Consider the following 27,395-nt stretch of genomic DNA (forward strand, 5'->3'; position numbering starts at 1 on the left):
GCCCGGGCAGACCAATCAGCCAAGTGGGCTAATCTGGGCTCTGATCGGAGTGCGCTGCCCGTACAAACGTTCAAGGTCGATGGCTTGCCAACGGTCCAACAACACTATTGATTTCATATTTAACACAGAGATTTCATCTTGTCCGGAATTGATCCCGGATCTGCACAGGCAGGATATTACAAAACAAAGAGACGTCCAGTTGGATTTTTTTTTACTGCAGCTGACACATTTAGAATAGTTCACTCGTACATTGGGGGGAGGAGAGCAATCAAATTGGGATGGGAGGTTGACATTAGCAAGATGGCATGCTGCCTGGACAAGCTTGCCCATCCAGGAGGCTAATAAGGTCTTACACATTCAGGAATCAATAGAACTTAACAGAATGCCTTAGAAACAATGCATCTAGCCCGAGATTGCAATCACATATGTCATTGTCAGGACCCAAAACAGACATGATGTAAAATGGTTTTAAGACAAAGAATTGGAGAGTATGCACTTGTTGGAAAGCTGCAAACTCCCACTCACTTCTCAAAACTGAAACCACTGGACCGCGTTACGGGTCCACGCCTCAGCGAGCCTTAAAAATGATGATCACGACTCACCCTCCGTCGGCACTACATTAATCTAAACTGCAATGATGCAACGTGACACTGGAATATTGACGAAGATAATGGAATTTTTTTTAAAGCGCGGACAGATGAAAGCCCTTCAGCACCAAGGCTGATTAACCACAAACTATTTTATTCATTTTCAAAGTTAAAAAAGAAAATCCATAAAATCAGTTAAGCCTGTTTTTCTGTTCTGGTTTTGTATTTATTTATTTATTTATTTATTTACTTCCATCACCATTAGGACGTTAGGATCCAGCCAAGAAAACAAATTGAAACGTGACTCATTGCGAAGTGAAAGCATGCTTCAGTGGGGAAGCAATTTCTATTTCCACCCTTGAACTGATAGACTATGTACCCAAGATTGTTTCCTTTCCTTATCTCTTCACTAAGCACATAACTTAAGCCTCACATTTCTGCCAGGCAGTCAGCCAGGGTCCTGTATGTGTGCAAAGTCAATTAAACAGTCAAAGACAATGACATACCTTGTTAAAATGCTAACCTAGACAGTGACCAATTGAAACTACACTCTCTGAGACTATGGGACTAAGAATTATTATTCTACATTCAATTATACATCGATCAGCCACAACATCAACCACCACTGACAGGAGAAGTAAATAACATTGACCATCTTGGGGAGACCATATTGACACAATATAATGTTCTGCTGGGAAACTTTTGGACCTGGCATTCACATGTTACTTAGACATGTAGCAATGACATAGCAATGACACTCCTTGACGGCAGCAGCCATCCCCGGCAGGATGCAGCCTGACACAGGCACACACACTCGAAAGAACATGAAAAACAGCACAAAGTGTTGACCTGGCCTCCAAATTCCCTAGATCCCAAACTGATCAATTATCTGTGGGATGCACTGGAACAAGCCTGATCCACAGAGGCCCTGTGATGGGTAGTTGCAATCTCATATCATGTCATATGATGACAATAAAGGCTTTTAATTTCATATAAAAAGAACAGCAGTGGCCCCAGAAGACAACCCTGAGGAACCAGTTGAAATTTGGTTTGATAAGAAATCAGACATTGCACTGCAACGCGCCAAGGTTAGACTGTTGAGTATGTTTGACTGTGGATAAATAATCAGTGCAAACAACAGTGTCTATGATTTACCAAATAACAAGTGCAAAATGAGATTTACTGCAGGTGGAATCACTGGATTGAATTAGGATTACATGGACAGAAGCCTCTGCCCTCCACCCATAGGACTCAAAGGCCCCCACTAACAACATCCTGTTGCCAGACACCACAGGACACCCTCAGAAGGCCCATGTCCATTCTCTGATGAGTCACAACTGTTTTGGAGGCACAAGGGAGACCTACACAATATTAGGAAGGTGGTCATAATGTCATGCCTTGGAATAAGTGGTAATTCAGCCACACTTCCACACAACCCCTACCCACCCATTGCTTTATTTGTCATTCCTATCTACCCTTGACTGGTGACTACATATGACTTTGGGTGATGAAGCTCAGAAACTCAAACTTAAAAAGTCTTTACCACTATAACTGCTTCAACTGCAGAAAGACTCAAGTATCTGTGATACAAAAAAATAGGAAGGATTAATCAAAGAGGAAAGTGATAAGATGTGCTTCAAATGGATGGCAGTCTTTTTTGGGAATAACGATTTTTTTCAGTGAGCTGGTGAAATATAGAAAAGACTACACTTAAAAATATCTCCCGCTGATAAAGTGAGGACAGGACAGAGTCTTAAATATCAAGTGTAATTAAATCGGCACGTACAGTTTATGCAAATAAAGCGCTTAAGGACCTTGAAACGCTTTCTGTATCATAAGAACTTAATCCCTAAAGTTTAAGGGTAAAGTGCTTCTCCAGCTATTCAACTGACAAAATTAAAACTCAATTTGTAGCATGTGGTCGGGGAATAAATGTCTCAACGATTTTGACTTCAACCACCAGAAAGTCTGGGTCATTAAGTCCGTGAGTTGCACACGGTGGACTCCTGTATGCACGGATCCTGACAAGACAGGTCAGCTTTAAATACAGTCCCTTTCCATTTCTGTCTTTATAAAGTAAATGCCCTCCCACCTGTCTGCCACCAGTGATCCAGAACAGGAACTCCAAAGGCCCCCTTGGCCCACTCCAGAGTCTCCACATCACATCGCTCTCCTGCCAGGAATAACGACCGCATCCTGCAAGGACACAAAGCACATCCGTCAGTCACCTTAAGGAAACGTGACATTACTTCTGCCCCACAAGTATAGTTCCATCTGTGCAATGACAAAATAACTTTCTAGTGCGAGCTTTCACATATCCAAACCCTTCTGAAAGGCTTCATTTTTAGATGTCTCGCTTTAATGTTTACAACATCAAATGTGAGTTCTCCCACCAATGAAGTGTGGAGTCTATGCTTCTTGGTTTTATTCGGGTTTGTGCTTTTTAAATTTCTATTTATACGAGCAATTCTGAGAGCTGTGCAGCATCTGAGATCAGTTGTTTTGCCTCTTTGCTGCAAGGGTTCTGCAATGTGAGAGGCTTGTTAAAACTGGGTCATATAAATTGTGAAAAAACTGTGAGCCGCACCATAAACTACGGCTGACAACTTATCTCGCAACTCTTGAATGTGACTTAATGCTCCTGCAATCTCTCTTACGGGACCTTTACCAGTATCGCTTTCACCGCAGCCCCCCGTCCTAGCTCCGAGCGGTACCTTCATTTCCACCCTCAAAAAGTCCTCAGTCTCTTGGCAGCGATTTCACTTTTTACTTCCTTCGAAACTTACATTTTTACTCATCTCAGAGGGTTTTCAAATTGGATGCGCGTCTTCCCACAGCCTTGGGAAGCTGCTGCTTTTCCGCCAATAGATGCTGCCCTCTATATGACCTCACATGCAGTATTGATGTGATCCTAACTCATGGCTTAACCCAGAGACAATGAACTCGTGCAAAGACTTTGAATCTGTCCTCCCTTACAGGTCCCTCCTTGCTCGAGTTTTAGATCCCGATTAGTTTGGACAACTGCTACTCCCTGCGTTCATAAACCCCCTCCCCCCCATGCCCTACAAGTGAACTAAAACACTACACTTACTACCTCCAGCCACACTGATTTCTCCAACATCACTCCCTCCCGAACTCCTTCTGACGGCTGCAAATGGCTGCTCATATCTAATTCAAAACACTGCCGGCTGCTCACTAGAAGCTCCATGGGAAACCATAAAGTCCAGCCATAGATGCAAGCTTGATGGCTACATTTTCCCCCACAAATGGCTGCTGGTCATCACTCATTGGCTGCAAACCTCGCTAATCAAAGTGACATCCCGTTTTCGGTAAAGAAACAGTCAGAAGCGAACCGAGCTAACGGAAAGTTGATATATTGGACTTGCCAGGTGACCAGAAACAAATATTGCTCCATTACTGCTGGATGTGTAAATAAGAAAGCGTTTGCTGACAAGTTTGCCATTTCAATTTAACAGTGGGGAAAGTAAATGCTGCCCTGAGGGTGCTTAAAAAGAGCAAGCAGGCTTAAGGTCAATGGACTCACAGCAACGTGGTCTGAATAAACAGCTCTGAGTAGGCAGCACCAAAATACGAAAGACGTACGTCAAGGACCGAGCCACAGGGCCGAGCAGCGTACCATCATTCAGCTGTCATTTAGCCCCATGGGAAGAAGGCAGAAGAACATGCGGAATGAGCGAGTGATTAACTCTGTGCCCGATATGGGCTTTGTTTTCTAGCTAGAACCCATTACAGACCCACATCCACTTCTGCTAATTCAAGGACAATTCGAACTCTCAGAGGTATTGAGGTTTTCTCAAGGGAACGTACAAGCTTGGATTCGAGCAGAGAATAGCAGCGGGAGGGCGATGGCTTGGCTGCCTTTCAAGCTCAAGTGCTGAGTCAGTAATAGCTCATGTAAACTATTTCATCTGTGGTCTGTTTACGGGAAGATCTTAAGGAAGTTTATCTATCCCGTTTTCAAATTTGCTCCCCAAGGATTTCAAAATAAACCTACTATTGCTAACTTTAACCTGACTGCTGGTTCTGCAGGAAGGTCGAGTGCAGTGATAACAAAATGAAAGTACAATGATTTAGCAATCTACTAATAAGGCTGTCTGGTCAGGGTCTACATGTAATCAAGAAACAATTTTAGTACGCTAATGCGCGGTTTATGCTTTTGCAGACCCTAATGGCGTAGCCTGACGTGCACCTCCCTGGCGACGCAGACCACAAGAGTTGTGATTGGTCCACTTGGTGGTAGCGTGTTTCCTTCGGCTTCTCCATGTCCCAATTTTCGAAATTGATTGTTTTGGATCAATGAAGATTGAACACATCGAGGAAAGTTTAACTGTGAGGAGGTTCTGGAGATACAAGCATTCGTACGACTAGCGAAAATTTGGAGTTTCAGTCGCCAATGTTGAAAGTGAAGCAGGAAGTGGAAATAAAAATTAAACAGACTAGCAAAGAAGACACAGCACCAACTAGCTTTTGAGTGGGAACGAGCCAGACTGACGAGCGCAAAAGTATAAATGGCTCACATTGGCGTAAGCTATGTGCGTAGGTTGCACCGTCTATGTCCCACAGAGACTTTAGGCTACACTCTTCTTTTGAAGCAGTCATGTTGGTGCGAAGAGCTGCGACAGAACAATATGGAAATGACTCCGCTAAGTAAGTCTAGAGAAGTGGATCCTTGTCTGTTCGAACAAGTCGTTCTGTCACTTCAGCGCTGAGTAAGTTTTCCCGTCTTTAAAACAACTACTGCCAAGGTGTCCGCCTCGTTTGTCACGCTACATTTCTGCAGAGCACTGCTGCAATCCCTGGCTTTAGACAGCCCCGCTGCCAGATGCTCGGCGTATTTTTTTCGCCACCCTTGGCAAGAAGTGATACGGCCCAAGCACATTGATAAGGGTTATTATAGCTGAACAGGCTCTAGAGGGAGTAAATGTCTCGGAGTACGTGAGCCGTTTCAAATTATTGTATGGGGTCTTTCCAGCATGAAATTATGTGTTTGATAATAAAGCTAAAAAGAGTTTACTGAAAAGGTTTTACTGCATCCATCAACAGACTTTTAATTAAAACTAGAACTATTAGCACAGACGTTTCCATCCAAGTTTTATAGGATGGAGCAACATGAACAGAATAGATACCAATATAATAAGAGGCAGTGTCACAAACACCACAACGCGGGAGGAATTTTTCATATGCATCTACAATGTACAACCTAAAGAAGTCACAGTGAACACGGTGCATTGCACAAAATTAATACAAGCAGGAGCTACAATGATTTCTTCAAATTAAAGCCTTTTAAATTTCATTAAAATACGTGACTTTGAGTATCAAAACGACCCATTTTATTAAACCAGACATGAGCTGTCCCACAGTAAAATTAAACCATGTTTCAGTGCTACTTTTCAGCCTGTGCCACTACGACAGGTTGTTGCAGTAATCTTTCACAAACCTGCCCGCACCAAGGGGAAAAGACACATTAAGAACAAGAAAAACACAAGGAGTTGCCCAAATGACCGATGACCATTGGCAGGGGCAAAACTGAGAGGAGATATGCTGCCAAGGTTGGAAGAAAACATATTGTGGAATACGATCTATCTGCATGAACAGCATTCAAAGAGGCGGTATACTTTCAGCCGGCAATGCCAGAGTTGCTGAATGATTCAGCAGGGGCCACAGGTCAGCCACACTCAGAATTGCTTTATGATTGTGCGCTAAAAGGCATTTTCAGACTGCTGAACTGAATGAAAGAGGTAAGCCGACACCACGAAACCTCAGCTCCTTGTTTCGCTGCTCCGCACCAAACGCTTAACAAATGTGATCATCTCAGCGAGCGTCTGAGTCTCCGGGCCAAACTAATACCTAGAAGAAAAATGTTTGTTTTTAACTCCGAGCTACAGACGACCTTTACTTGAACAGTGACACCAGGAACATGAGTTCACGCGGTGCGGTATAGCACAGGTAGACTACAGTGTTTGTTATCAGCCCTGATTAACACCCAGCACAGGGCCGAGTTGAAGGTACAAACACAAATCGTTCAGCGGAGCTGGGAACGGGCCGCTGTGCAAACAGCCCTCAGCTATGATTTGCTTTAACATGCAACTCCTGCTGCTTCAAAGCTTCACAACAAACCTGCATTTCAATCAGGATCACTTTAGTAAAAAAAACAAAAAGGCAAAGACCGACAGGACAGAATAGGTATCACTGACATAGAAAAGACATTTATTGCATTGTGAAAGGAGGAGCAGGGGTGGAGGTGTCACACCCCATGGGAACATCTCCAGACTGGTCATCCATTGGCAAATAGATGCATCAGCTGAGCTGTGGTCTGATAAGGGCTGGTTTATAGATTAAGTATTATCTGACGCAGCTGGGATTTTGAGCCGAGCTTGACTTTGTGGCCGGCCTACGCCCAAATTAAAGGTGGATACCTAGTTTTCTCCTTTCACCAGAAGTTCCAGATAAAAACAGAATATGACTGTGTTCTAGAACATTCGTCACAGTCACATGGATCATAGTCAAATAAGCTGGGGAGCATGCAAAAAACGATTAAATCTTTACCAGCAAGTGTGAATTTAATAGGCATCAAGTTGATGCAGAAGCTACGGCGACAGCACAGAGCGTGCTGTGATTGGTCCGATTGGTAGTAGCATGTTTCCGCTTTAGTATTTCCAGTTGCTTCTCCATCTCATTGAGGAATTAGGTTAACTGAGGAGGTTCGGAGATGCAAACATTTGTACGACTCATCTTCGGCGAAATTTCGGCAAAAGTTTCAGTCGCCATTGTTAAAAGCGAAGCAGGAAGTAGAAACAAAAATTAAGCCGACAGGCGCAAGTATAAATAGCTCACACCAGCGTAGACTACAGCATCTATGTCCCGCAGAACTCTAAATGAGCCTTTAGTGTCAAGAAGTATTATTGTCATTTTAGCCCTTATCTCCACAGTGCAGCCTAAAAGGAATTCCCTCATTTCTATTTTTAATGCTGTTAAAAGTGTTGCAACCTACCTAGTCAGAGGATATTTCTTTCCGGCTGCGGCGTGGGGGTCCTGCTGGCGAATGGCTCGGAGGGCGGTGGGCGCCGTGAACATGGAGGAGACCCCGTGCTCGGACAGGACACGGAAGAATGCCCCGGCGTCCGGAGTCCCCACGGGTTTACCCTGCAGCCAGACAGCACAGTAACACCTGGTTAGTTTTACAAAATGTAATTATTAAGCAAATGTAAACTACAATACATTCAGAGAGCAGCTGTTTTACACGGAGAGGCCCAGGCTGGAAGACTGCCTTCCAGACAGATGGGGTAGAAATCCGCGGATTACAAAATACAGTTGTACTATATGAGGGCTGTTTGTCTAGAAGAAAAGACACAGGCAAAAGAAGCCCGCAGGCAAAGGCCTCCAACAGCAATCCCCATCGTGTTTGTTTGTTTTTTTTGGTACTCAACTAGCCTGACCCAACAGCGAGAAGACAAGTGCAGATGAATACGAGCGGTAAGCATCAGCCGTGAGTTATTGCTATCATTTTTTTCTCTGGAGAAATATTTATGGCTGCGTACGGATCAGAGAAAAAAAAAAAATTGGATACGGTTGGCACCATCGAGCCTGAAGATAGATGGACTGTTAGAACAAGAGCCACGTGGAAACAAGCGGCGTCAAACATTGATTTACGGAAGGCAGATTAATTCATTGCCCAACAGCTCTACTTCCACGATACAGTGCTAATGTAATCAGTGGCCCTCAACATGAGAAATACACTGTACAATGCACACGGAAAGATCAACAGACAGGCTCCCTTTTATGCCTTTGTCAGATGTATAATACAGAGCCTGCATTCAGACTGCACTCCACTAGCAAATATGTAATAGACTCAAACAAAGCCAAAGCAAAATTACCTGTAATAAACTGTTGAAAACACACATCCATGCTGGATATGTTTTATTAAAGCTTGTTTGTTCTTTCCTTCTCTAGAAGGAGTGTTTTTGGGTCTGTCCTCGATTATTTTTAGTAAAACTAGTGACCTTCAGGAGTGGAACTTGAAACTCTCCGGACATCCGCTCAATCAAAGAAACAACTCCAATCAGCTGTTTAGTACGCCTTTCAGTACACTTTCAAACCATAGCTTTTTAGTACAGGACAATTTTTCCTTTGTTTAATTAAATACGATAATGCAAACACACTCACATCGGCCCACAGAGGACAAACAGACATAGGAGTTGCGAAAGCGAAACAGCAAACAACTTTTAACCAAAATATGACAATGCATTTCCTTTCCGAATGCAAAGTAGACTGGGTGAAAGTTTGAAAAATGTGAACACCGACGCACAGATACTCCTCCCTTTAGAAGTGAGATGAAAAAATTTAAGCAGAATAACAAAGGACTGAGGCGACCAGAAAGGCTGACTTTATTGTACTCGTCATACACCGGTGACTGTTTGTAGTAGTTTCCTTATTGACGCATTTAACGTCAATAAGATAATCACTTTCACACCACCCACTGAAACGGACCGACTCAAAACATTAAATGCATCGTGCGAGCTGGAATTTCGTGACACACGGAGCAACGGGGTCAAAGATGTTCACCAGCTGTATGCCACTCCACTAAACCGCTGCCATGAACTAAATATGGACGCATTCAGCTAGTTGAGGCCCAACAAAAAGCAGACACACGTTAAAAAATGATATATACATCTCTGGAGGTTGCGGATTTGGGACGTACCTCGTAGAGAATTGTGCTGTTGCCATGAAGCAAAGGGGCGTAGCATATGTAGGAATGGCCGACCACCCAGCCCAGGTCTGACGCTGCCCACCACACCTGCAACAAATGATCAATATATGTGCAGTATCACTTTGTACAACCCAGAGGAGAGCTCTGCATTATGAACGTCCTTAAATCACCACTGCACGCTCAAAATATGAAGGCACTATAAATGTAAATCAAATCTGCTGTGTTGAGCGAATCAATGTGTAAATGATAAATGTTAATAAAATACAACACGTAGGAACTTATGGATTAAATGGTAATCAGACCGCTTGTGAAGTGGAGAGTAATCTGTCTTTTTGTTGACTGCGTGATCTTTGTCCACGAGGAGCCCTAACTCAGAGGAGGGTGTTTTATTGCCTTACATCGCCGGGACTGAGTCCATAAATATTTGACATGGTCCATTTCAGCATCACAGCGTAGCCAGCGGTGTCCCGCTCGACGCCCTGGGGGACAAAATAAGAAAATCACAGGGTTAGTGACAGGCGCCGCACTAAGTGCAGAGGTTTTATATCAATTTAAAGGCGGACGTTCCTGACGAGTTTGGCATTTCGTTTACAAATGACTGCCTCTCAAACCACAACCAATATCTGGCTTTTACTAGTTAAAGGTGCAGCTAAAACTATTTTGAAGCGTGTCCTCAGGTCCATGAGTAAAGAGATTTCTTCTAAAAGTTGTGATCTTACTTCGGCATTTCTAACTGATAATTCACAGTGGAGAAAAAAAAAGCTGCCAATAACAGCACTATTAAACTTAAACCCAAACCGGGCAGGAGGAAACTTTGTATCATCCGTTGGTCAAAGATAAAATGATGCTATTTGAAAGGGAGACAGTTTTTTCTTTTTCATTTGAAAATGCCTTTAGGGTAATTCCTCCTGCAAGAGCTGGAGCTGGAGCTGCTGCTGCTGCTGCTGCTGGGGAAATATTCTGTCTTATTTATGTCAACGTGCTGGTGTTTGGATTGGGTCTGGTTTGTTTAGTGGAATCAAAGATGGGATGAGTCAAGACGAAATCTTCATACAGCATTTAAAACCAAAAACAGCAAACAAAGCTACAAAAAAAGAAAAGTCTACATGAGGTCTAGTCAGACCTGGTATTAACATGCATCCTTAGTGATCTGATTGCAAGTGGTTAGCTCCAATAAAGCAATGATGGACCTACTCAGCTGATGTCCTCTGCATAAGTAGAGTTTTGCCTCATTCATTTTGAAAAAACACAAAAAAAATTTTTTTGAACGATGGCCAGAAAAGGGAACAACACCGTAACCGTAGACCCTAGCGCTGTAGCCGACGTGCACCTCTCCAGACCGCAAGAGTTGTGATTGGTCCGCTTTAGTATTTCCGGCTGATTCTCCATCTCCGCAAATTTTGAATTGATTATTTTGGATCAATAAAGGAAGATACAAACATTTTTACGACTCGTCTTCGGTGAAATTTTGGCGAAAGTTTCAGTGGCAATGGTTGAAAGTGAAGCAGGAAGTAGAAACAAAAATTAACCTGGAAAAGACACAGCGCTGACTAGAGTATGGGTGGCGTTGTTACAGAGTGACCCAGACAGACGAGCGCACAAGTATAAATGGTTCACACCAGAGTAAGCCATGTACGTAGGTTACGGCATCTATGTCCCGCAGTACCCAAAAAGAGCCTTAAAGACATCATCCAGGTCAGAGGTTAGTAGGTCAATCTACGGACCCTGGATGATGATAACAGGTAACTCTGGCCTCAACGGGCAATAGCACTAGCGTATCACAACAAAATATTGGTGAAATGAACGAGTTTCACGGCAGATAATGCGTTATTTAGAGGCTGTGTTTCGGTGCCCCATTCACTCCCACTATATGGATATACGCGGATCTAAATATCGTCCGAATGACTCCAAATGACACCAAAGTTATATGGGTGAGTAAACGATGGTATTTTATGCCAGAAATAAGGTCCAGGTTGTAAAAAACGGTAATTACCCTTTAAGTGTTGTATATATATTTTGTTCTTGTAGCTGTTAACGAACCAAACTAGAATATTCCAATTAAATTAAACGAACTGTGATCGGATATGGTGCCCGCTTGTTATCAGATCACCCGGCAACAACTTTTTTTTAATTTCCGCTGCCGAAAAGCGACCTTTTCACTCCCGTACCTTCGGCATCCCAGTGGTCCCAGATGTGTAGAGCACATACAGAGGGTGGTTGGAAGGCAGAGGAACACAGTCATGTGGCCGAGCGGTGGCCATCTCTTCATCCCAGTCCAGACTCAACTCCGGACCCAGTGATACCTTCTCCTGAAAGACAGAAAAAGACATGATATCACGTATTTGCGTTCTAGTAAAGCTGCTCTGAGAGTCCATCCGTGATCAATACAGTTGAATCATCTGGTCTGACTCCAGTTTGTCATAAGTATCTTACCAGAAGAAGTCATTTCAGGTCATAGATTAACGCCCCTTACGTCCCCTGTTGACATTTTTCTCATTTTAAAAAATCTCTTTGATGCTTTGATTTAATTAACTTTTAATCAAGTCAGCCATCATCATTTTGTTCTTCCGTTGCCACAAGAAACCGCCACAACTGAGATGCGATCAAACTCGCCGAGACTCTTCAGGCAAAGGCCGACATCCGGCAGAAACTCAAGTGTTTTGAAATGCATTGCTTGTTACTCGCTTTGCTGAAAGCCAACTAAGAGGAGAGCTGATTTAACAAGGCTCGCTCGACCACAGCGTCTTACTTACTGAATGAAGCAAATGATAAAGCAGCTGGAGTGGTGCTCCGCATGATTTTACGGGTTTGGGGTTTTAGCAAACGTCCTGTCCAGAGATATAAGCTCTGTCCAGCATGTGTATGAGAAACTCTTGACAGATATTTCTTAATTATTCCAACATTTAAGACCAGAGGGACCAAACCGGATAAAATAAAAAATGATGTAAAGTCCATTTAATTACACCACAGAGCTGGACAGAAGGAGGTCTAAGTGAGACATGCATGGCAGTAATTTAATTTGAGAAGCACAGCTACTGTGCTATGAAATTACTTATGAAAACTGTTTATATACATCAATCAGCAACAACATTAAAACCACTGACAGGAGAAGTAAATAACATTCACTATCTTGTGACAATTCAATGCTCTGCTGGGAAACTTTGGACCTGGCATTCATTGGTGTGGATGTGACTTAGACATGTAGCACCCACCTAGACCAGACCAGGCACCCCCACCCCATAGCAATGACACTCCTTGATGGCAGCAGGTTTAAGAACAACTCAAAAAAACATGAAGAACACTACAAGGTGTTGACCTGGCCTCCAAATTCACTAGATCCCAAACTGATCAAGTATCTGTGGGATGATCCACAGAGGCCCCTCCCCTCAAAGACCCCCCCACTAACAACATCCTGTTGCCAGACACCACAGGACACCCTCAGAAGGCCCATGTCCATTCTCTGATGAGTCTCAACTGTTTTGGAGGGACAAGGGAGACCTACAGAATATTAGGACATAATGCTATGCCTGATCATTGCAGTTTTCAAGTCATCCGGTGATCATTTTAAAAGATATTCTGCCGTTACTAACTTTAAGGGCATATGGAAGGCTTTAACTGGCACACAATGATTGACACTTCTATTTAAAGAATAGAACAGTGATTTTTCTACAGACATGCAGTTCTGTTGTGTTCTTGTTTAAGAGTTGCAATAGTCAGACTCTTGTCAGATGCAGTATTTCTGTAGGTAAGTGATCATTTATAATTGTGGTACTTGCTCATGTGGGACAAAGATGTTATTGTGGAACTGTGCACTCCTTACATGAAAGGTTGAAGAAAGAGAAAAACAGAGCGCGTAATCAAACGTAATCAGTGACCCTCAGCATAAGAAACGCACTGTACCACAAAATGATTAACAGACAGACTCCCTTTCAGGACTCGGTTATATGAAATAAAAATCCTCATAATAACCAGCCTGCATGGAGGCCGTACTCCACTAGCCAACGTGTAGTGGGCTCAAACAAAGCAAAAAGCCAAATTGCCTGTGATAGTCTGATGCATCTGTGCAAAACAATCATCCATGCAGAACATATTAGCTTTACCAAAACTTTTTTTTTTTATTCCTTCCTTTACGAATATATTTGTGTAGCGGCGGTTTGGAACAAGAACACTGCCGCTTTCAGCTCTGGTGCTCATCCAAACAACAAGGAAAAGAACTGAATGAGCTGCATCCCGCTTACGATGTACCATATTTACTCATATAGTTTGGTACTTGTTCAAAGTGTGAATCCAAATGTGAGAAGATTTGATAATTGAAAACTGTCTGTCAGTAGAAATACTTTTCAACAAGTACTTCCAAGTGTGTGAAAGGCAACACCCTGATTTCCTTTCTTGGAAAGATGAGGCTAAAAACAGAAATAAATGGTGCAGACCATATGCTGTAACTCTTTCTCCATTGCAAACTAGCAGGTGATGTGACACCTTGCTTCATCCAACATTAGATACAACATATGGCTGTCGACATACCGACGTATCCTTCACCGATCAACCACAACATTATGACCACCTTCCTAATATTGTGTTTTTGTGCCTCTAAAACAGTTGTGACTCATCAGAGAATGGACATGGGCCTTCTGAGGGTCCTGTGGTGTCTGGCAACACAATGTTGTTAGTGGGGGGGGGGGGGGGGGGGCTTTGAGGGGAGGGGCCTCTGTGGATCATCCCACAGATACTTGATCAGTTTGGGATCTAGTGAATTTGGAGGCCAGGTCAACAGCTTGTACACCTTTCCTAAAGCATTTTGTGTGTGTGTGCCCTGTGTCAGGCTGCATCCTACTGGGGATGGCTGCTGCCATCAAGGAGTGTCATTGTTATGGGGTGGGGGTGCCTGGTCTGGTCTAGGTGGGTGCTACATGTCTAAGTAACATCCACACCAATGAATGCCAGGTCCAGAAGTTTCCCAGCAGAACACTGAATTGCCACAAGATGGTCAATGTTATTTTCTTCTCCTGATGGTGGTCATAATGTTACGCCTGATCGGTGTATAGTCCTGTGCTGTATTCTACAGAGTCCAGTCTGCTTTGACACATTATGCATGCTCTAATCTGTATTTACACCACCAATACATTTTTATCTTTAATTTGTAATACGATCTTACCACTGGTAAACTTTTGCTTAACAAGACATAAATTCAGCTCAGTCTTGTGAAAACCTCCCAGAAGCAGCATTATCATGATTGAACGGATCTGTTTTACATATGATTTCCATTTTTTTACATGCATTCACATTCTGTCACAAAACCAGAACAATGCCACGGTGTAAAATGTACGTTTGTTTGTCCTTCTTACCATGTTAGGCCTGTTGTAGATGAGGACTTTAGAGGGCCTGTGAGAGCTCAGCTCCAAGGCCTTCTTCACCAGAGGGATGTACTCCACTCTCCTGCCTGGTTCGATGCCAAATGAGGCTGTAACAATCAGCTTGGGCTGGGGAAAAAAAAAAACAAAAAAAAACACACCGGTCATTTTAGGATTTGATCGTGTTAAAATGTCACTGAGCGTGAGCCATGATGAAATCTTTCCAAATTAGAAACAGATTCTAGGGCTAATCATATTTGTTTTGCTGCATGTTTAAACAGAGTATTAGTGGTACGAGTCTGGTGCCTGGAGCAGAACGTCACTGTCGAGTCAAATGCAGTTAACGTACCTATTATAAGTCTTATTAAGACGCAAGTGATTGCAGAATAAATTGCAGGGTTGCAAAACACCTGACGCCTGGAGACATGGAGACATTCCTGCAGAGTCAGTAGCATTTCATTACATGGACACAAAGGAGATAGCGCACACTGTCATCGTAGGCAGTTCTGGAAACTAGAAACAAGCGCATTTTTTAAAATCACCAATGTGTTGTAAATGTACCACCAATCCAAAAATCCTGTGAAGAAGCTACAGGTAATGCCTTCATCACCAAGTTAGAAAAGTTTAATTAGAGAGCCAAGACCAAAAAACGTTACGCCACTGTAAACTAAAAGTCTAAAGCAGACATGTCAAACTCAAGGCCCTACGGGACAAATGTATCCGGCCTCCAAGATAACATTTTCATTTCAGAACTGGCCCGCGGGTATTTTGCGTGCATCCATTTGGCAGCTGTCTGTCCCAACTTTATTGACAAACTGATCGGAGTCTCGTGGTAGCCTCGGCAACCATTGAGCATATTGGTAGAGTACGGCAGCGTGGCGCTCTAAAGCTACATCAGTCCATACGGTTGACCCATAAAAGCTCAAGCCACAAGCATTAGAGCACTAAATACTAAAATATGTTAACGGAGAGTCTTACACAAAGACGTAGTATCCTGTTAGCATACAACGGGCTAAATGGGTTAGCCTAATGTTCCACATTGGCACAAACGGCATTGAATTTGTGAGAAAAACATTTTCATTTGAAATGGAGAGTAACACACACAAAACTTATTTGAAATACGCGTGTAAAGACAGATTGTGTCTCATTTTCAATAAATATCCATTCTGGTTGGCCTGTGATTTGGAGTCAGTTCCTAATTTTGGCCTAAAGGTTAGCTTATTTCCCCTAGTGGCAATTACAAGGCATTACAAGCAATGCCTGTCATTTCTCTTGTAGATTTAACGATACTTCAATATTAAACTCAGCGACTAAGAGTTTAAAAACATATATTTTTAGAACATTTCCTTTCATTTATATCTATACAAACTTCATCTTCTGTAACCCCTTGTCCTGTGAAAGTTTGCTTGAGGGCTGGAGCCTATCCCAGCTGTCATCGGCCAAGAGGCGGGGTACACCCTGGGCAGGGTCACCCCAAACACGAGATTTAACAGAAATTATCCATCAGAAACATTCCCTGTCAAACTGTCACGGCTCGTTCATTAATTCTTCCACTACCATATTAGAAAATCTCTCTAGCGCTGACATGATTCGAATAAATAAAGGCAAGCCAAGTGCTTTCCATTGTCAATGATTCATTTTGAGCTCAGCGAAACCGAGACGCCTCGGGCACCTTTTAGCGCCGAGATATTTTATAGGATGTACGCCACGCACTTCTAATGGCACATGAAAATTGGACTTGCGAAGTGAATGATTGCAGCCACATTAATCAGACCGTTTCCAAGCAATGCTCATCACATCATCCCGTATTTCGTTTTTTTTAATGAGTAACCGGTGTGCTGGCTTAATCGTGTTGTGGTGTTGCCACGGCTCAAAGGAAAGATCGATGCCGGCGACGAGTTGAGTAACGGCGACTCCTAACCTTGGCGTGATCGATGCGGACAGAAAGCTCTTTGGATGCGAAGCCGCCAAAGATGAGGCTGTGTGGAGCGCCGATGCGTGCGCAGGCCAACATGGTGAACATGGCCTGGGGAACCATGGGCATGTAGATGACGACGAGATCACCTTTCTGCACCCCATTCTTCACCAAGACCCCTGCAAGCCTGGACACCTGGACAGAGACACAGAGGGGGAAATGCAGATGATTCAGTTAAATTTCCATGCATATTTTACATTCAAAGCTACATTTATGTCAACGGCAAACAGCATCAAGCCTCATTCACACTGAAACATGTGTCCAAATGTCAGTCAAGCTCATTATTTCCCTTTCTTTCCATTTCTTTCTTCTGCTCTTTGCTACCATTGGCTCAATCCAATTGCCCTGCTGGAAAAAACAGAACTTCAACAGCTGTCTAAGCTTAATGTTGGAAAGTCTTTTTACTGTCAAGGCAACACTGACTATTTCTATTTTCTCACCAAACACCCTGACAGTCCAGACATGGTTTCAACAGTACGCCTCCAAGTCCACGCAGCTCTTTGTGCTGTTCAGATCTGAGAGCTCTCATTTTAATAAAACCACTTACCTGGTCCTGAAATTCCCTGAACGTGATGATCTGCTTGGTCCCAGTAACAGGGCTGTCGTAAATGATGGCAGGCTGATCTCCGCGGCCGCTTTCTACATGACGGTCCACGGCATTGTAGCACACGTTCAGCTTTCCTCCGACAAACCTGGCGGAGACGCACATCTTCAAGCAACAGCTACATGCATGTGTGAATATATGCATATATACACTGCCTGGCCAAAAAGAAAGTCGCCACCTGGAGCCTCCTATTGGATAATTACTGCATGGGCGATTATCTTTCAGCTTGCAACAAGTTATTTAACCCCAGCTGATGCAATGAGTAGCTTTTCATTTCTTAAACAACCATGTCTAAAGACACATCCCGTGGTCGTGGAAAAGATGTTAGTCTGTTTGAGAAGGGTCAAATCATTGGCATGCATCAAGCAGAGAAAACATCTAAGGAGATTGTAGAAACTACTAAAATTGGGTTAAGAACTGTCCAACGTGTTATTAAAAACTGGAAGGATAGTGGGGAACCATTGTTTTCGAGGAAGAAATGTGGTCGGAAAAAAATCCTGATTGATCGTGATCGGCGATCACTTAAACGTTTGGTGAAATCAAATGGAAGAAAAACAACAGTAGAACTCAGGGCTATGTTTAATAGTGAAAGTAAGAGCATTTCTACACGTACAATGAGAAGGGAGCTCAAGGGACTGGGACTGAACAGCTGTGTAGCCTTAAGAAAACCACTAATCAGTGAGGCTAACTGGAAAAAAAGGCTTCAGTTTGCTAGGGAGCATAAAGATTGGACTCTTGAGCAATGGAAGAAGGTCATGTGGTCTGATGAGTCCAGATTTACCCTGTTCCAGAGTGATGGAGGCATCAGGGTAAGAAGAGAGGCAGATGAAGTGATGCACCCATCATGCCTAGTGCCTACTGTACAAGCCTGTGGGGGCAGTGCTATGATCTGGGGTTGCTGCAGTTGCTCAGGTCTAGGTTCAGCAACATTATGTGTCCAAAGAATGAGGTCAGCTGACTACCTGAATATACTGAATGACCAGGTTATTCCATCAATGGATCATATTCCAAGATGACAATGCCAGGATTAATGGGGTTCAGATTGTGAAAGAGTGGTTAAGGGAGCATGAGACATCATTTTCACACATTGATTGGCCACCACAGAGTCCAGACCTTAACCCCATTGAGAAGCGTCGGGATGTGATGGAGAAGGCTTTGTGCAGTGGTCAGACTCTCCCATCATCAATACAAGATCTTGGTGAAAACTTAATGCAATGCATATATTGTATGACAATGTCTGCAAAGTCTGTACTGTACCATGTCAATTGGGTTGGTAAGGCCCATTTGTTCTAGTCAAAAAATTAACACAAATTGATTAAGTTAAGTCAGGCAACAATACAAAAATAAAAAAATGTGCAAATAAATTTGCCCGTATGACACCAAATCAATGTTCTTAATAAGGCAACAGCCTCAGCTTATTCTTGTGCCGTGCGTATGGATAAAGAGCAGCAAGCAGGTTGAGCAGATGGTGTCTGGGATCTGCTGTTTTTTGGGGAGCCAGAGAGACAGGCTTGGCTGTGTCTTTCAATTTAACTGCAACAGACTCAGACAGCAGCTCGAGCGTTCCCCGCAACACAATAGACGTCATAATAACTGACAAGCCCACTCACAAAACCATCCAAAGAAAAATCAGTTTCCCTTAATTCTCAGTGCAGGAAAGTGTGAGGGAGAACGTGGGCTGATGCAACTGTCAACTTGCCCTTTAGTTTTCTAGAGTTTTTGCTTTTATAAAAAGCGTATTCATCCTCTAATTTACTTTCATAAGAGGTAATTCCTTTATAAGTCATATCTGGTAGCTTTCAATAAAATGTAAAGTTATGGCCCACGTGTCCCTCTATATTTCTGGCGCAACTTCACCTGCTACCCAGGCGCACGGAGGAGGAAAAGAAATTGCAGAAAGGTCAAGACTGCAGCAGCACTCATAGTGAATTGGATAACTTTATTACACTTTGTCCCACTTTGTTCCTCTTTATCACTCTCTCATCAGATTACAGTGCTGTTCCCTTACTGATTATAAGTGGTAGCTGATAATGTTAACGTTAGCTAACTGTTATAGCCGATAAGCTAGCTCAATATTGTAAAATATAAATGCAAGACAAATTTAGGTAAAAACAGCAGGTAGGAAGGCAGTTCAAGCATTATTCGACATTAATTCAACTATATAATAATAGTAATTTATTTATTTTTTTAATTTTAATTTGGCCAAACAAAGGCGGCAACCGGAAGTGGAGACTCTTGTTTGTTTTTCACCTGAAATAAACTTTTTTTAATATATTATCATTAAGATTACTCGTGTATACTTATGTATATTGTTGAATTTATTTTATTTTATTCATTTTTTTACAATTACTATTTCAGTTAAAATCTGTATGTCTTTAAACATTATTCAACTAAATGAGGGAAATCAAAATATTCTAACAAAAAAAAGTACTTCCGGGTTTATGTTCGTGTTTATGTGCCATGTTTTTTTTTTTATTTTATTACTTTTTTTTTTATTAGCCTTTTTTTTTTTCGCAGACAGATTATTTAAAGACCTCCAAAACAATTTGGTAAACGTAATTTTTGTAAATATATAAATATACAATTTCCAAGCCAAATTATTTATTCCAGCGAAAGTTTCAAAGTTATTTTCGCAAACTTTACACACTTGAGAATTTTGCCATGTCATCTGTTTACAGAGATAGGTGGCGATAAAAGTGCTTTCAACTTGGCGCAATTAAATATCCACCTGGTCGTTGCATAACGTCAACTGCGGTGCTGGTGACTCGCAACCTTACCAATTTGGGAACACGGGATCCTCAACGTGCAAAGTTTTCTTCCACGGCTCAAACCAGCTTATGTCCCGTCCCACCTCACCCCAGAATGTCTCGGGGTCGTCCCTGGCTGCGGCGAAGGCTCGGCCGTACGCGGAGTCGGACGCGTAGTTCCTGCAGCACTGCGCGGCGAAATACTTCTTGATACCTACAGATGCATGCGATCCTGTTGCACTTTCGCCTACTTGTTGTTGTTGTTGTGCTGCTGCACAGAGAGTCCACAGTTTCCTCCCGAGTGTCCTCTTTCGCTGAACATGAGCGCAGTGACTCAGGCGCACCAAGTATTTCACTTGGAAGTGCATCGCTGCCGTTTCCAAAAGCTAAACTTCCACGCGTCTCTCCTGCTTCCGGTGTCGCTTCTCGCAGGTGAGTCCCAGCTTCCACGGTCCAGCGCTTCGCGACGTCATGCGGGGCCGCTCAGAGGCAGAGAAGAAATCTCAACAAAGCCCTCAAGGAATGTGAACTATGAACTGGATGTAGTTGGTGCAGGAGGAGCTTTGAATTGAACCCCCGATCCGTTGCACAATACACCCTGCGAGCTGCCAAAAGCTATTCAGAAAACATTATGTGGGATCCGGTGAAGCATGCATTTCAGACCAGACCTGCAACTTTGCATGATTTTGTAGCCTAGCATAACCCTCAAGACTCTTTTTTTAAGAATATTTAGCCTATTGAGTGTCTATTATTGTGCAAAATAATAAGAAAATGCACATTATTGATACATGCTCAGAGCTGCTGTCCATCATGATTTCTTATTTACCTGCAGCGCTGTTAAATTTTCAGTGTATCTGGCTTAGTTTCAAACGTCCTTGTTTAAAAATTCAAATCCGCCGGCTCACTTGACAATATGTATGAAATAATTAGTCATGTTGTGAATTGTGAAAGGCTTCTTTTTCTTGTTAAGCTGAGTCACTTCTCCACAGCGGCAGCCCTCTCTGATGGCGTGCGTTTCTTCCATCGCTGCTGTCGTCCAAGCTGCTGCTGCCGCCACTGGTAAATACCCATAATCCAGCTGACCGCCCCTGGACGTGACCCCTGCGCAGGGTGGCCCCGGTTGAGTAACCCATCCGTCTGATGTATCAGGTCATCTGTTTCTATTTATACGTGCCGGGGCAGTGTTTTCCATTCTGGAAGCATCACGCACTTTCCAGGGACGCGGCTATTTTTGGGTTCATTACACTTCTCGCCATTGCTACAGTGGTTTACTGGGACATCTTTGCCCCGAGGGACAGACAAAAGACATCAGTAGTGACGTCAGCGTGATGTTTTGTACATGTTCCCTACTTTAAATTATTGACCGGGGCTTCCTTAAACCCGTCACCTCCCGGTCATATCCTGTGTCTCTTTGGACGTGATGAATGATGTTTTTTTTTTTTTATCTAGTACTGATTTTCACATTTCAACCAAGCACGTAATCTTCATCAGAACCCTGACAGTGACAGGAGGCCTCCCTCCTCCTCTCAAGCTGTAATTTGCTCAGCAAAAAGGTCTCACTAAATCACAGCACCCCCAGACGCTGCCGTCATATTTTATTTTTTTTTTTTTCCGAGAACAGCGCGAACGCTATTGGCAGAATATGCATCATTCTTATGCTCGCCCGGCGCTGGACGTGCACAGAGCACTAACTAACACCAGCTTGCACATGGCTAATCAGACCTAAAACGTGGTCCGGGGTGGCTTATTACGGCCCCTCCGTCTCGCCCTCGTCTCTGATTTGATATGATGAGTGTGAATGTTTTTTTCAGAAGTCAGTTCTCGGAAACAGTTGGATGTGATCTCCTACGTTTATCTACAAACGATTCGTCTCCGAGCCGCGTTTTTATGACCTAACGTGGATTTACAGTCAAATGAATATGGAGGTGATGATGGCTTTTAGATGCCGCAGTTGTCAGGAAGGCTATTGAACGGCTTCAGTCAATGTGATACATGTTTTAATATGTGAACGGCTGAGGATTTGCCTCGAGGAAGGGCCGGGGCACTCGCAGGGACACATTATTTCAAGGAACAGATGCAGGTGAAAGCCGTTGCCCCTGGTTGATTCTGATTCCATCTCTCAACCCAGCCGGCCTCAAGCCGTTGGGCCCGTGTGAGCTGGGTCCTGATCGATGATTCGTCCCGTTAAAATTGAGTCTTTCCTTGCAAATGTCGCCTTCGTGCTTGCTCTGGGGGTTTCAGGCTCTGGGGTTCTGTAAAATATGTCTTCACACGATTTTGTTATTGGCGCCACACAAATGAAATTTAATGTAACTGAAGTGAATTATCCTGAAAGGCAAGCTGAGGGTAAGCTGAAGCTTTGACACTGTGAGTGTGTTGCACCAAACCAAAATTACAAAAAAAAAGGAGGCTAGCGCTTTTATGTCGCACAATAATATGCACAGTGCACTCCTATCTGTTTGCTTTTTTTGCTGAAGTGAGGCGAGATTGAATCACTGCGAGCTGCAGCGGAGGCAACAAAGTGAACTAACGTGGAACGACGCCATCTGCTACTTCTTTTCTGCAAAGCGAATGGGCGCTGTTTTCCTGAAGGGGGCATCAGCAGGCCTGTGGTTACAAGGAAGTTGTGTTTAAATCCCAAAAGGAAAAGCAAAGTGGGCGACAAACAAAAAAAAAGAGGTAGGCTTCTTCGTGCAGGGCATTTCTTTAAAGGCATAATCCCACATTTTTGGACAACAACGCTGCCCAACTAACTCAGGACTCAAGTTGCTGCACCGTAGGCCTTTGAGGAAAGAAATTTCAATCCTGTGAATGTGCAGGACTGACAATAAAGCTGTCTTCTGCAAAGAGAATTGCACACTTGGCTATGTCTTGTCTTGTTAAAGAAGTCGTACTTAATTAATTCATTCTTTCATCTTCTGTAACCGCTTGTCCTGTGAAGGGTCGCGGGGGGGGGGGGGGGGGCTGGAGCCTAACCCAACTGTCATCAGACGAGAGGCGGGGTACACCATGGACAGGTGGCCATTCTATCGCAGGGCTAACACAGAGAGACAGACAACCATTCACCGATGAACCTAACCAGCATGTCTTTGGACGGTGGCAGGAAGCTGGAGAGAACCCACGCAGACACAGGGAGAACATGCAAACTCCACACAGAAAGGCCCCAGAAGGAATCGAACCCAGAACCTTCTTGCTGTGAAGGTGACATGCCATTTGGACCACAACCGGTGTCCACAGAATGACAAAATGTGTTAATAAATACAAGACGAGCTATCACCTGGACGTGTGACCCAAAGCAGCACTTCCTCGTCTTTCACGTCAACAGCACACGTGCTTTTTAAACACACAACACAACAGTAACTCATGGAGGCCCTTACATTGTGTCCAACAGATACTCTGGGATTTAGTGAGCTTTAGTGCAGCTGTGGTGTATTTTGTTTGCTCGGCAGGCGCCTGGAATTCCCCCCCGTTTCCAGTCTCGCTAAGCTAAATGAAGCTATCAACAAGCTTTTCATTGAGAAACGAAGTAAGTGTTTCCCCTCAAAAGTGTTAATGATACCTGTTGAATTAATTTTCTGGGATTTCTGGGAGACACGGAGCTCTGACACCGACTAACGCTTGAGCCTGATGGACAAACAGTCCAAGCCGCCTGCGTGGGTCAAGTCTATATCGCCTCTTGCGCCGTCTTCCGTGGGAGCGGAGGCCTCTCAAGAATCAATTCACTTGCCGTTGCAGGGATTTAAGAGCACTGCATCATAATCCCACCACTTTTAAAAAATAAATAAATAAATAAACTCTGTTCCAACCCATATGGACGGGAGCCTGTAATCTCGCCGTGCCCTCTTTCTGAGTGCTCCCTAAGCCCTCACCCTCTCTATCCGTGCCTCTAAACCGCCGCTTACCACCAGCTCACATCTGCATGCAGCTGGGCGGGACCGCGTGCGGCTGGAATTCACAAGCGCACACGGGCTGCGTGATTACAAGTGTGCGGGTTTAGCAGCAGCAGCGTCGATCGCAAACAGAGCAGACTCTCGTGACAGACTACTCCCTGAAACAAACTGAATCTTTTCTTTCTCACTAAACAGAAGCAAATTTAAAGCGAGGTAATTGCATCCCAAGTGTTTTGCCCGCTTTGCTTGCTTTAAATACTTTTCAGTGTTTGTGTGATTTCCCTCTGAATGGCTGTGCACGTGGAAGCACAAGCGCTAGACTTTGCCGCAGGTGTGTATTTAGGTTCACAGCTTGCATTTGTCACGGCGAAGTCAGTCAGGTTTGTGAGCCATGTGTCGCGACGAGCTGGTTTAGCGTCTCCCCAAACCAGGGATTCACTATTTTTTTTTGTTTTTTGTGGAACACATCCTCTGTCAGCTGTAATGACCGGCCACGTATGAGAAATGCCACAGCAGCAGGCCCCATTAGGCAGCAGATCTACGGCAAAACGAAAAGAGTCGGTGGTTTTTGCTGCGTTTTGGCGGCGGCGCATGAACATGGAGGATTAATCCTTAAGCCCTTCAACTTAGGTTCCCCCACCATCACTCAGTCGTTATCAGGCTGCGTGCAGCGCGCTCGTAGCCAGGAGAGGAGATAACGGGCGCCACGGCTCAGCGGTTGGCAATAAACCTTAATGGCGAAGCGTGGTTGCAATCATCCGATCTCTGAAGTGCAATGGATGAATGGATTATACATGGCTAAGCATTCACATATGATCGTCATGCAAGCGTTCAAACTCAGGCCTACTGGCTGACTGCTGAATGTGGTGAGGTTATCATATACACCGATCAGGCAAAACATTATGACCTAATATTGTCTCCCTTGTGCCTACAAAACAGTTGTGACTCGTCAGGGAATGGACATGGACCTTCTGAGGGTGTCCTGTGGTGTCTGGCAACAGAATGTTGTTAGTGGGGGGGCTTTATTTTAGGGGAGGGGCCTCTGTGGATCATCCCACAGATACTTGATCAGTTTGGGATCTAGTGAATTTGGAGGCCAGGTCAACAGCTTGTGCTGTTCGTCATGTTTTTTTTTAGTTGTTCCTAAAGCGTTTTTGTGTGTGTGTCTGTGTCAGGCTGCATCCTGCTGGGGTTGGCTGCTGCCATCAAGGAGTGTCATTGCTATGGGGTGGGGGTGCCTGGTCTGGTCTAGGTGGGTGCTACATGTTTGAGTAACATCCACACCAATGAATGCCAGGTCTAAAAGTTTCCCAGCAGAACACTGAATTGTCACAAGATGGTTATTTACGTCTCCTGTCAGTGGTTTTAATGTTGTGACTACACACCTGTCTTTTCTTTTTTTTTTTTTTTTGGTCTAGTCGTAACAGGAAAGTAAAGAAGAAGAAAAATGAAAAGCCAGTGCTACTAGAGTGTTGAATGTTTTGCCTTTAAACCTTTCCTCTGCACCTCGGGGAAGATCGGTGCCACCGTGCACAAAGAGAGGTCTTAAAAGGAAAAGCTTTTGCAGTTTGGTACAGAAGAACTCGCACCGAGCCCTGACTGTAACCCTCCCCTAACACCTTTGAGATTAACTGGAACACTGACTGAGAGTCAGGTCCAAAAACTTTCCGCTTCTGAAAGAAAGCTAATCCTTGCAGTTAGGTTCCAAAAATCCTAAACAGCAAATCGGCGATGGCAGATTATTTGGAGCGAGCGATGCTGAACACTGACACGTGGACGACGCCCAAGGGGTGAATAATCTTTCTCCTGTGTAAACCTCTGCTTTTTATTTATTTCTCCTAACACTAACACACATTTAATCTAATATGTGGAAATTATATTTTCTTTTGAAATGGATGCACATCAAAGTCATTTTCCATCAAGGAATAAATAAAACAAATTAGTGGCACCTTTTTCCTAGTAGTGAGTTATTTTTGCATTTTTATTATTTCGGTTTTTCGTTACGCGTGCGGATTGTGCCAGGTGAAGAGATATTATGAAGATGGAGGCAGATTAATCCTCCAACCCCTCCCTCTCCCTCCCTCTCCCTCTCTCTCTCTCTCTCCCTCTCTCTCTCTCTCTCCCTCTCTCTCTCCCTCTCTCTCTCTCTCTCTCTCTCTCTCTCTCTCTCTCTCTCTCTCTCTCTCTCTCTCTCTCTGTGATGCTGCAGCTCCTGTAGTCTCCTCAGTCTCCAGTAAACAGCAGTCATGGCGACAGTGGTCCAACCGCTCACACTGGATCGAGGTAAGGCGCTCGCAGCTTCGCGGTTCCCGTTCGCTCGGAACTAACTTCGACCAAAGAAAGGATCTGGCAACCCGCATTAGATCCAGGTGTTTGCGCCCGACTCGGATTCAGTGCACGCTGTCTGCACGGCTCCTTATCGCGGTATTCAAAAATAAAAGCGCGTCGCTTGCATTTGCGCGTATTTATTATTATAATGATTATTTATTTTGCATCAAACTACAGTAGGGGTTCTATTTTTCTGGAGGGGTGCTGACAATTGCATGCATCGCTTACAGTTTATTTTCATCTCTATTATGTAACCTCCTCGCTTGTATTATCCCGTTACAGGTCGCCGTTTGATTTGATCGTGTGTAAACAGAAAGGCTCCCCGAAGCGCTTTGACGCGCGGTTCTACTTTGTTAGACGGGAAGCAACTTTGTGTTTGAACTGCAGGTGCAAGAGAAGCAGGTTGGGGTCCTGGTGAGAGATGCAAAGAGGGGTGCAGTTGCTCTCTTTTTGCACTTGTTGGAAGATTAGGGTGTGCAAGGAAACTGCAATTAACTGCTGCACAGCATGTCTTGTGATGCCTGTCTGGTTAATGCATCTCAGGGCTGTATGTAATTGCAGACCCGTGTGACTTAAACACATATTTTTTCCCTCTGACCTTAGACCTCATTCATATGGCGGCCTGCTGATGCCTCCGTTTTGCTTAATTCCTGCATGTTCTCCACGGAAAGAAGTCAGGCTTTCTGTGCAAATGTTGAAAAACCTCTTTGGTAATGTCGTAGTAATTTCACTTGGAGATCCGGTTAAGCACAAAATGTTCCGCTTAAGAGAGTCGCTTTAAATCCCTACACTCTCATTCTTAAAGGAGTCTATTTTTAGGTCACTACTAAAAAAAAAAAAAAATTCCCAGTCCAGACCAAATGCCATATCCTCTGGTGAAACGTGAGATTGCACGGGCCTTGCACAGGAAACGGATGCTGTTAAACACAGAGAAAGGAGACACCTTAGCTGTTTCCTCTGTGCCAAATAAAGCTAGCACTCAGCTCCCGGGTTACTTACTACCAAGCCACCATAGGGGGCTATAAATACTCTTGATCTGGTGGGAGTATGAATTATTATGCAGGAGCTAATCTGACTGATGCCGCTCGTTATCGGTAATAATTAGCCACATTAACGTTTTCTGCTGCGGAATTAGATTTTTGTCCATATGCTCAAAAGCAATTTGTTCTCAACTGTAGTGCAATG

The 27,395-nt window shown here is 43.8% G+C and overlaps 1 protein-coding gene across 1 annotated transcript in view; it reads right to left on the minus strand.

Annotated features, from left to right (window-relative positions):
- The window catches only part of acss3 (acyl-CoA synthetase short chain family member 3), a 38,975-nt gene extending 18,473 nt beyond the window's left edge, over positions 1–20,502 (minus strand). The window contains exons 1-9 of the mRNA XM_084573627.1: positions 20,023–20,502; positions 17,189–17,333; positions 16,588–16,776; positions 14,661–14,795; positions 11,484–11,624; positions 9,714–9,794; positions 9,307–9,402; positions 7,600–7,751; positions 2,680–2,783 (exon numbers count right to left, since the gene is read on the minus strand). Coding sequence (XP_084429753.1) covers positions 2,680–2,783; positions 7,600–7,751; positions 9,307–9,402; positions 9,714–9,794; positions 11,484–11,624; positions 14,661–14,795; positions 16,588–16,776; positions 17,189–17,333; positions 20,023–20,360 — 1,381 coding nt within the window. The 5' untranslated portion in view covers positions 20,361–20,502. The remainder of the gene's footprint in view (positions 1–2,679; positions 2,784–7,599; positions 7,752–9,306; positions 9,403–9,713; positions 9,795–11,483; positions 11,625–14,660; positions 14,796–16,587; positions 16,777–17,188; positions 17,334–20,022) is intronic.
- Between the last annotated feature and the right edge of the window lie 6,893 nt (positions 20,503–27,395).

This window comes from Chelon labrosus, assembly GCF_963514085.1.
Source record: "Chelon labrosus genome assembly, chromosome: 23".
Taxonomy (NCBI): domain Eukaryota; kingdom Metazoa; phylum Chordata; class Actinopteri; order Mugiliformes; family Mugilidae; genus Chelon; species Chelon labrosus.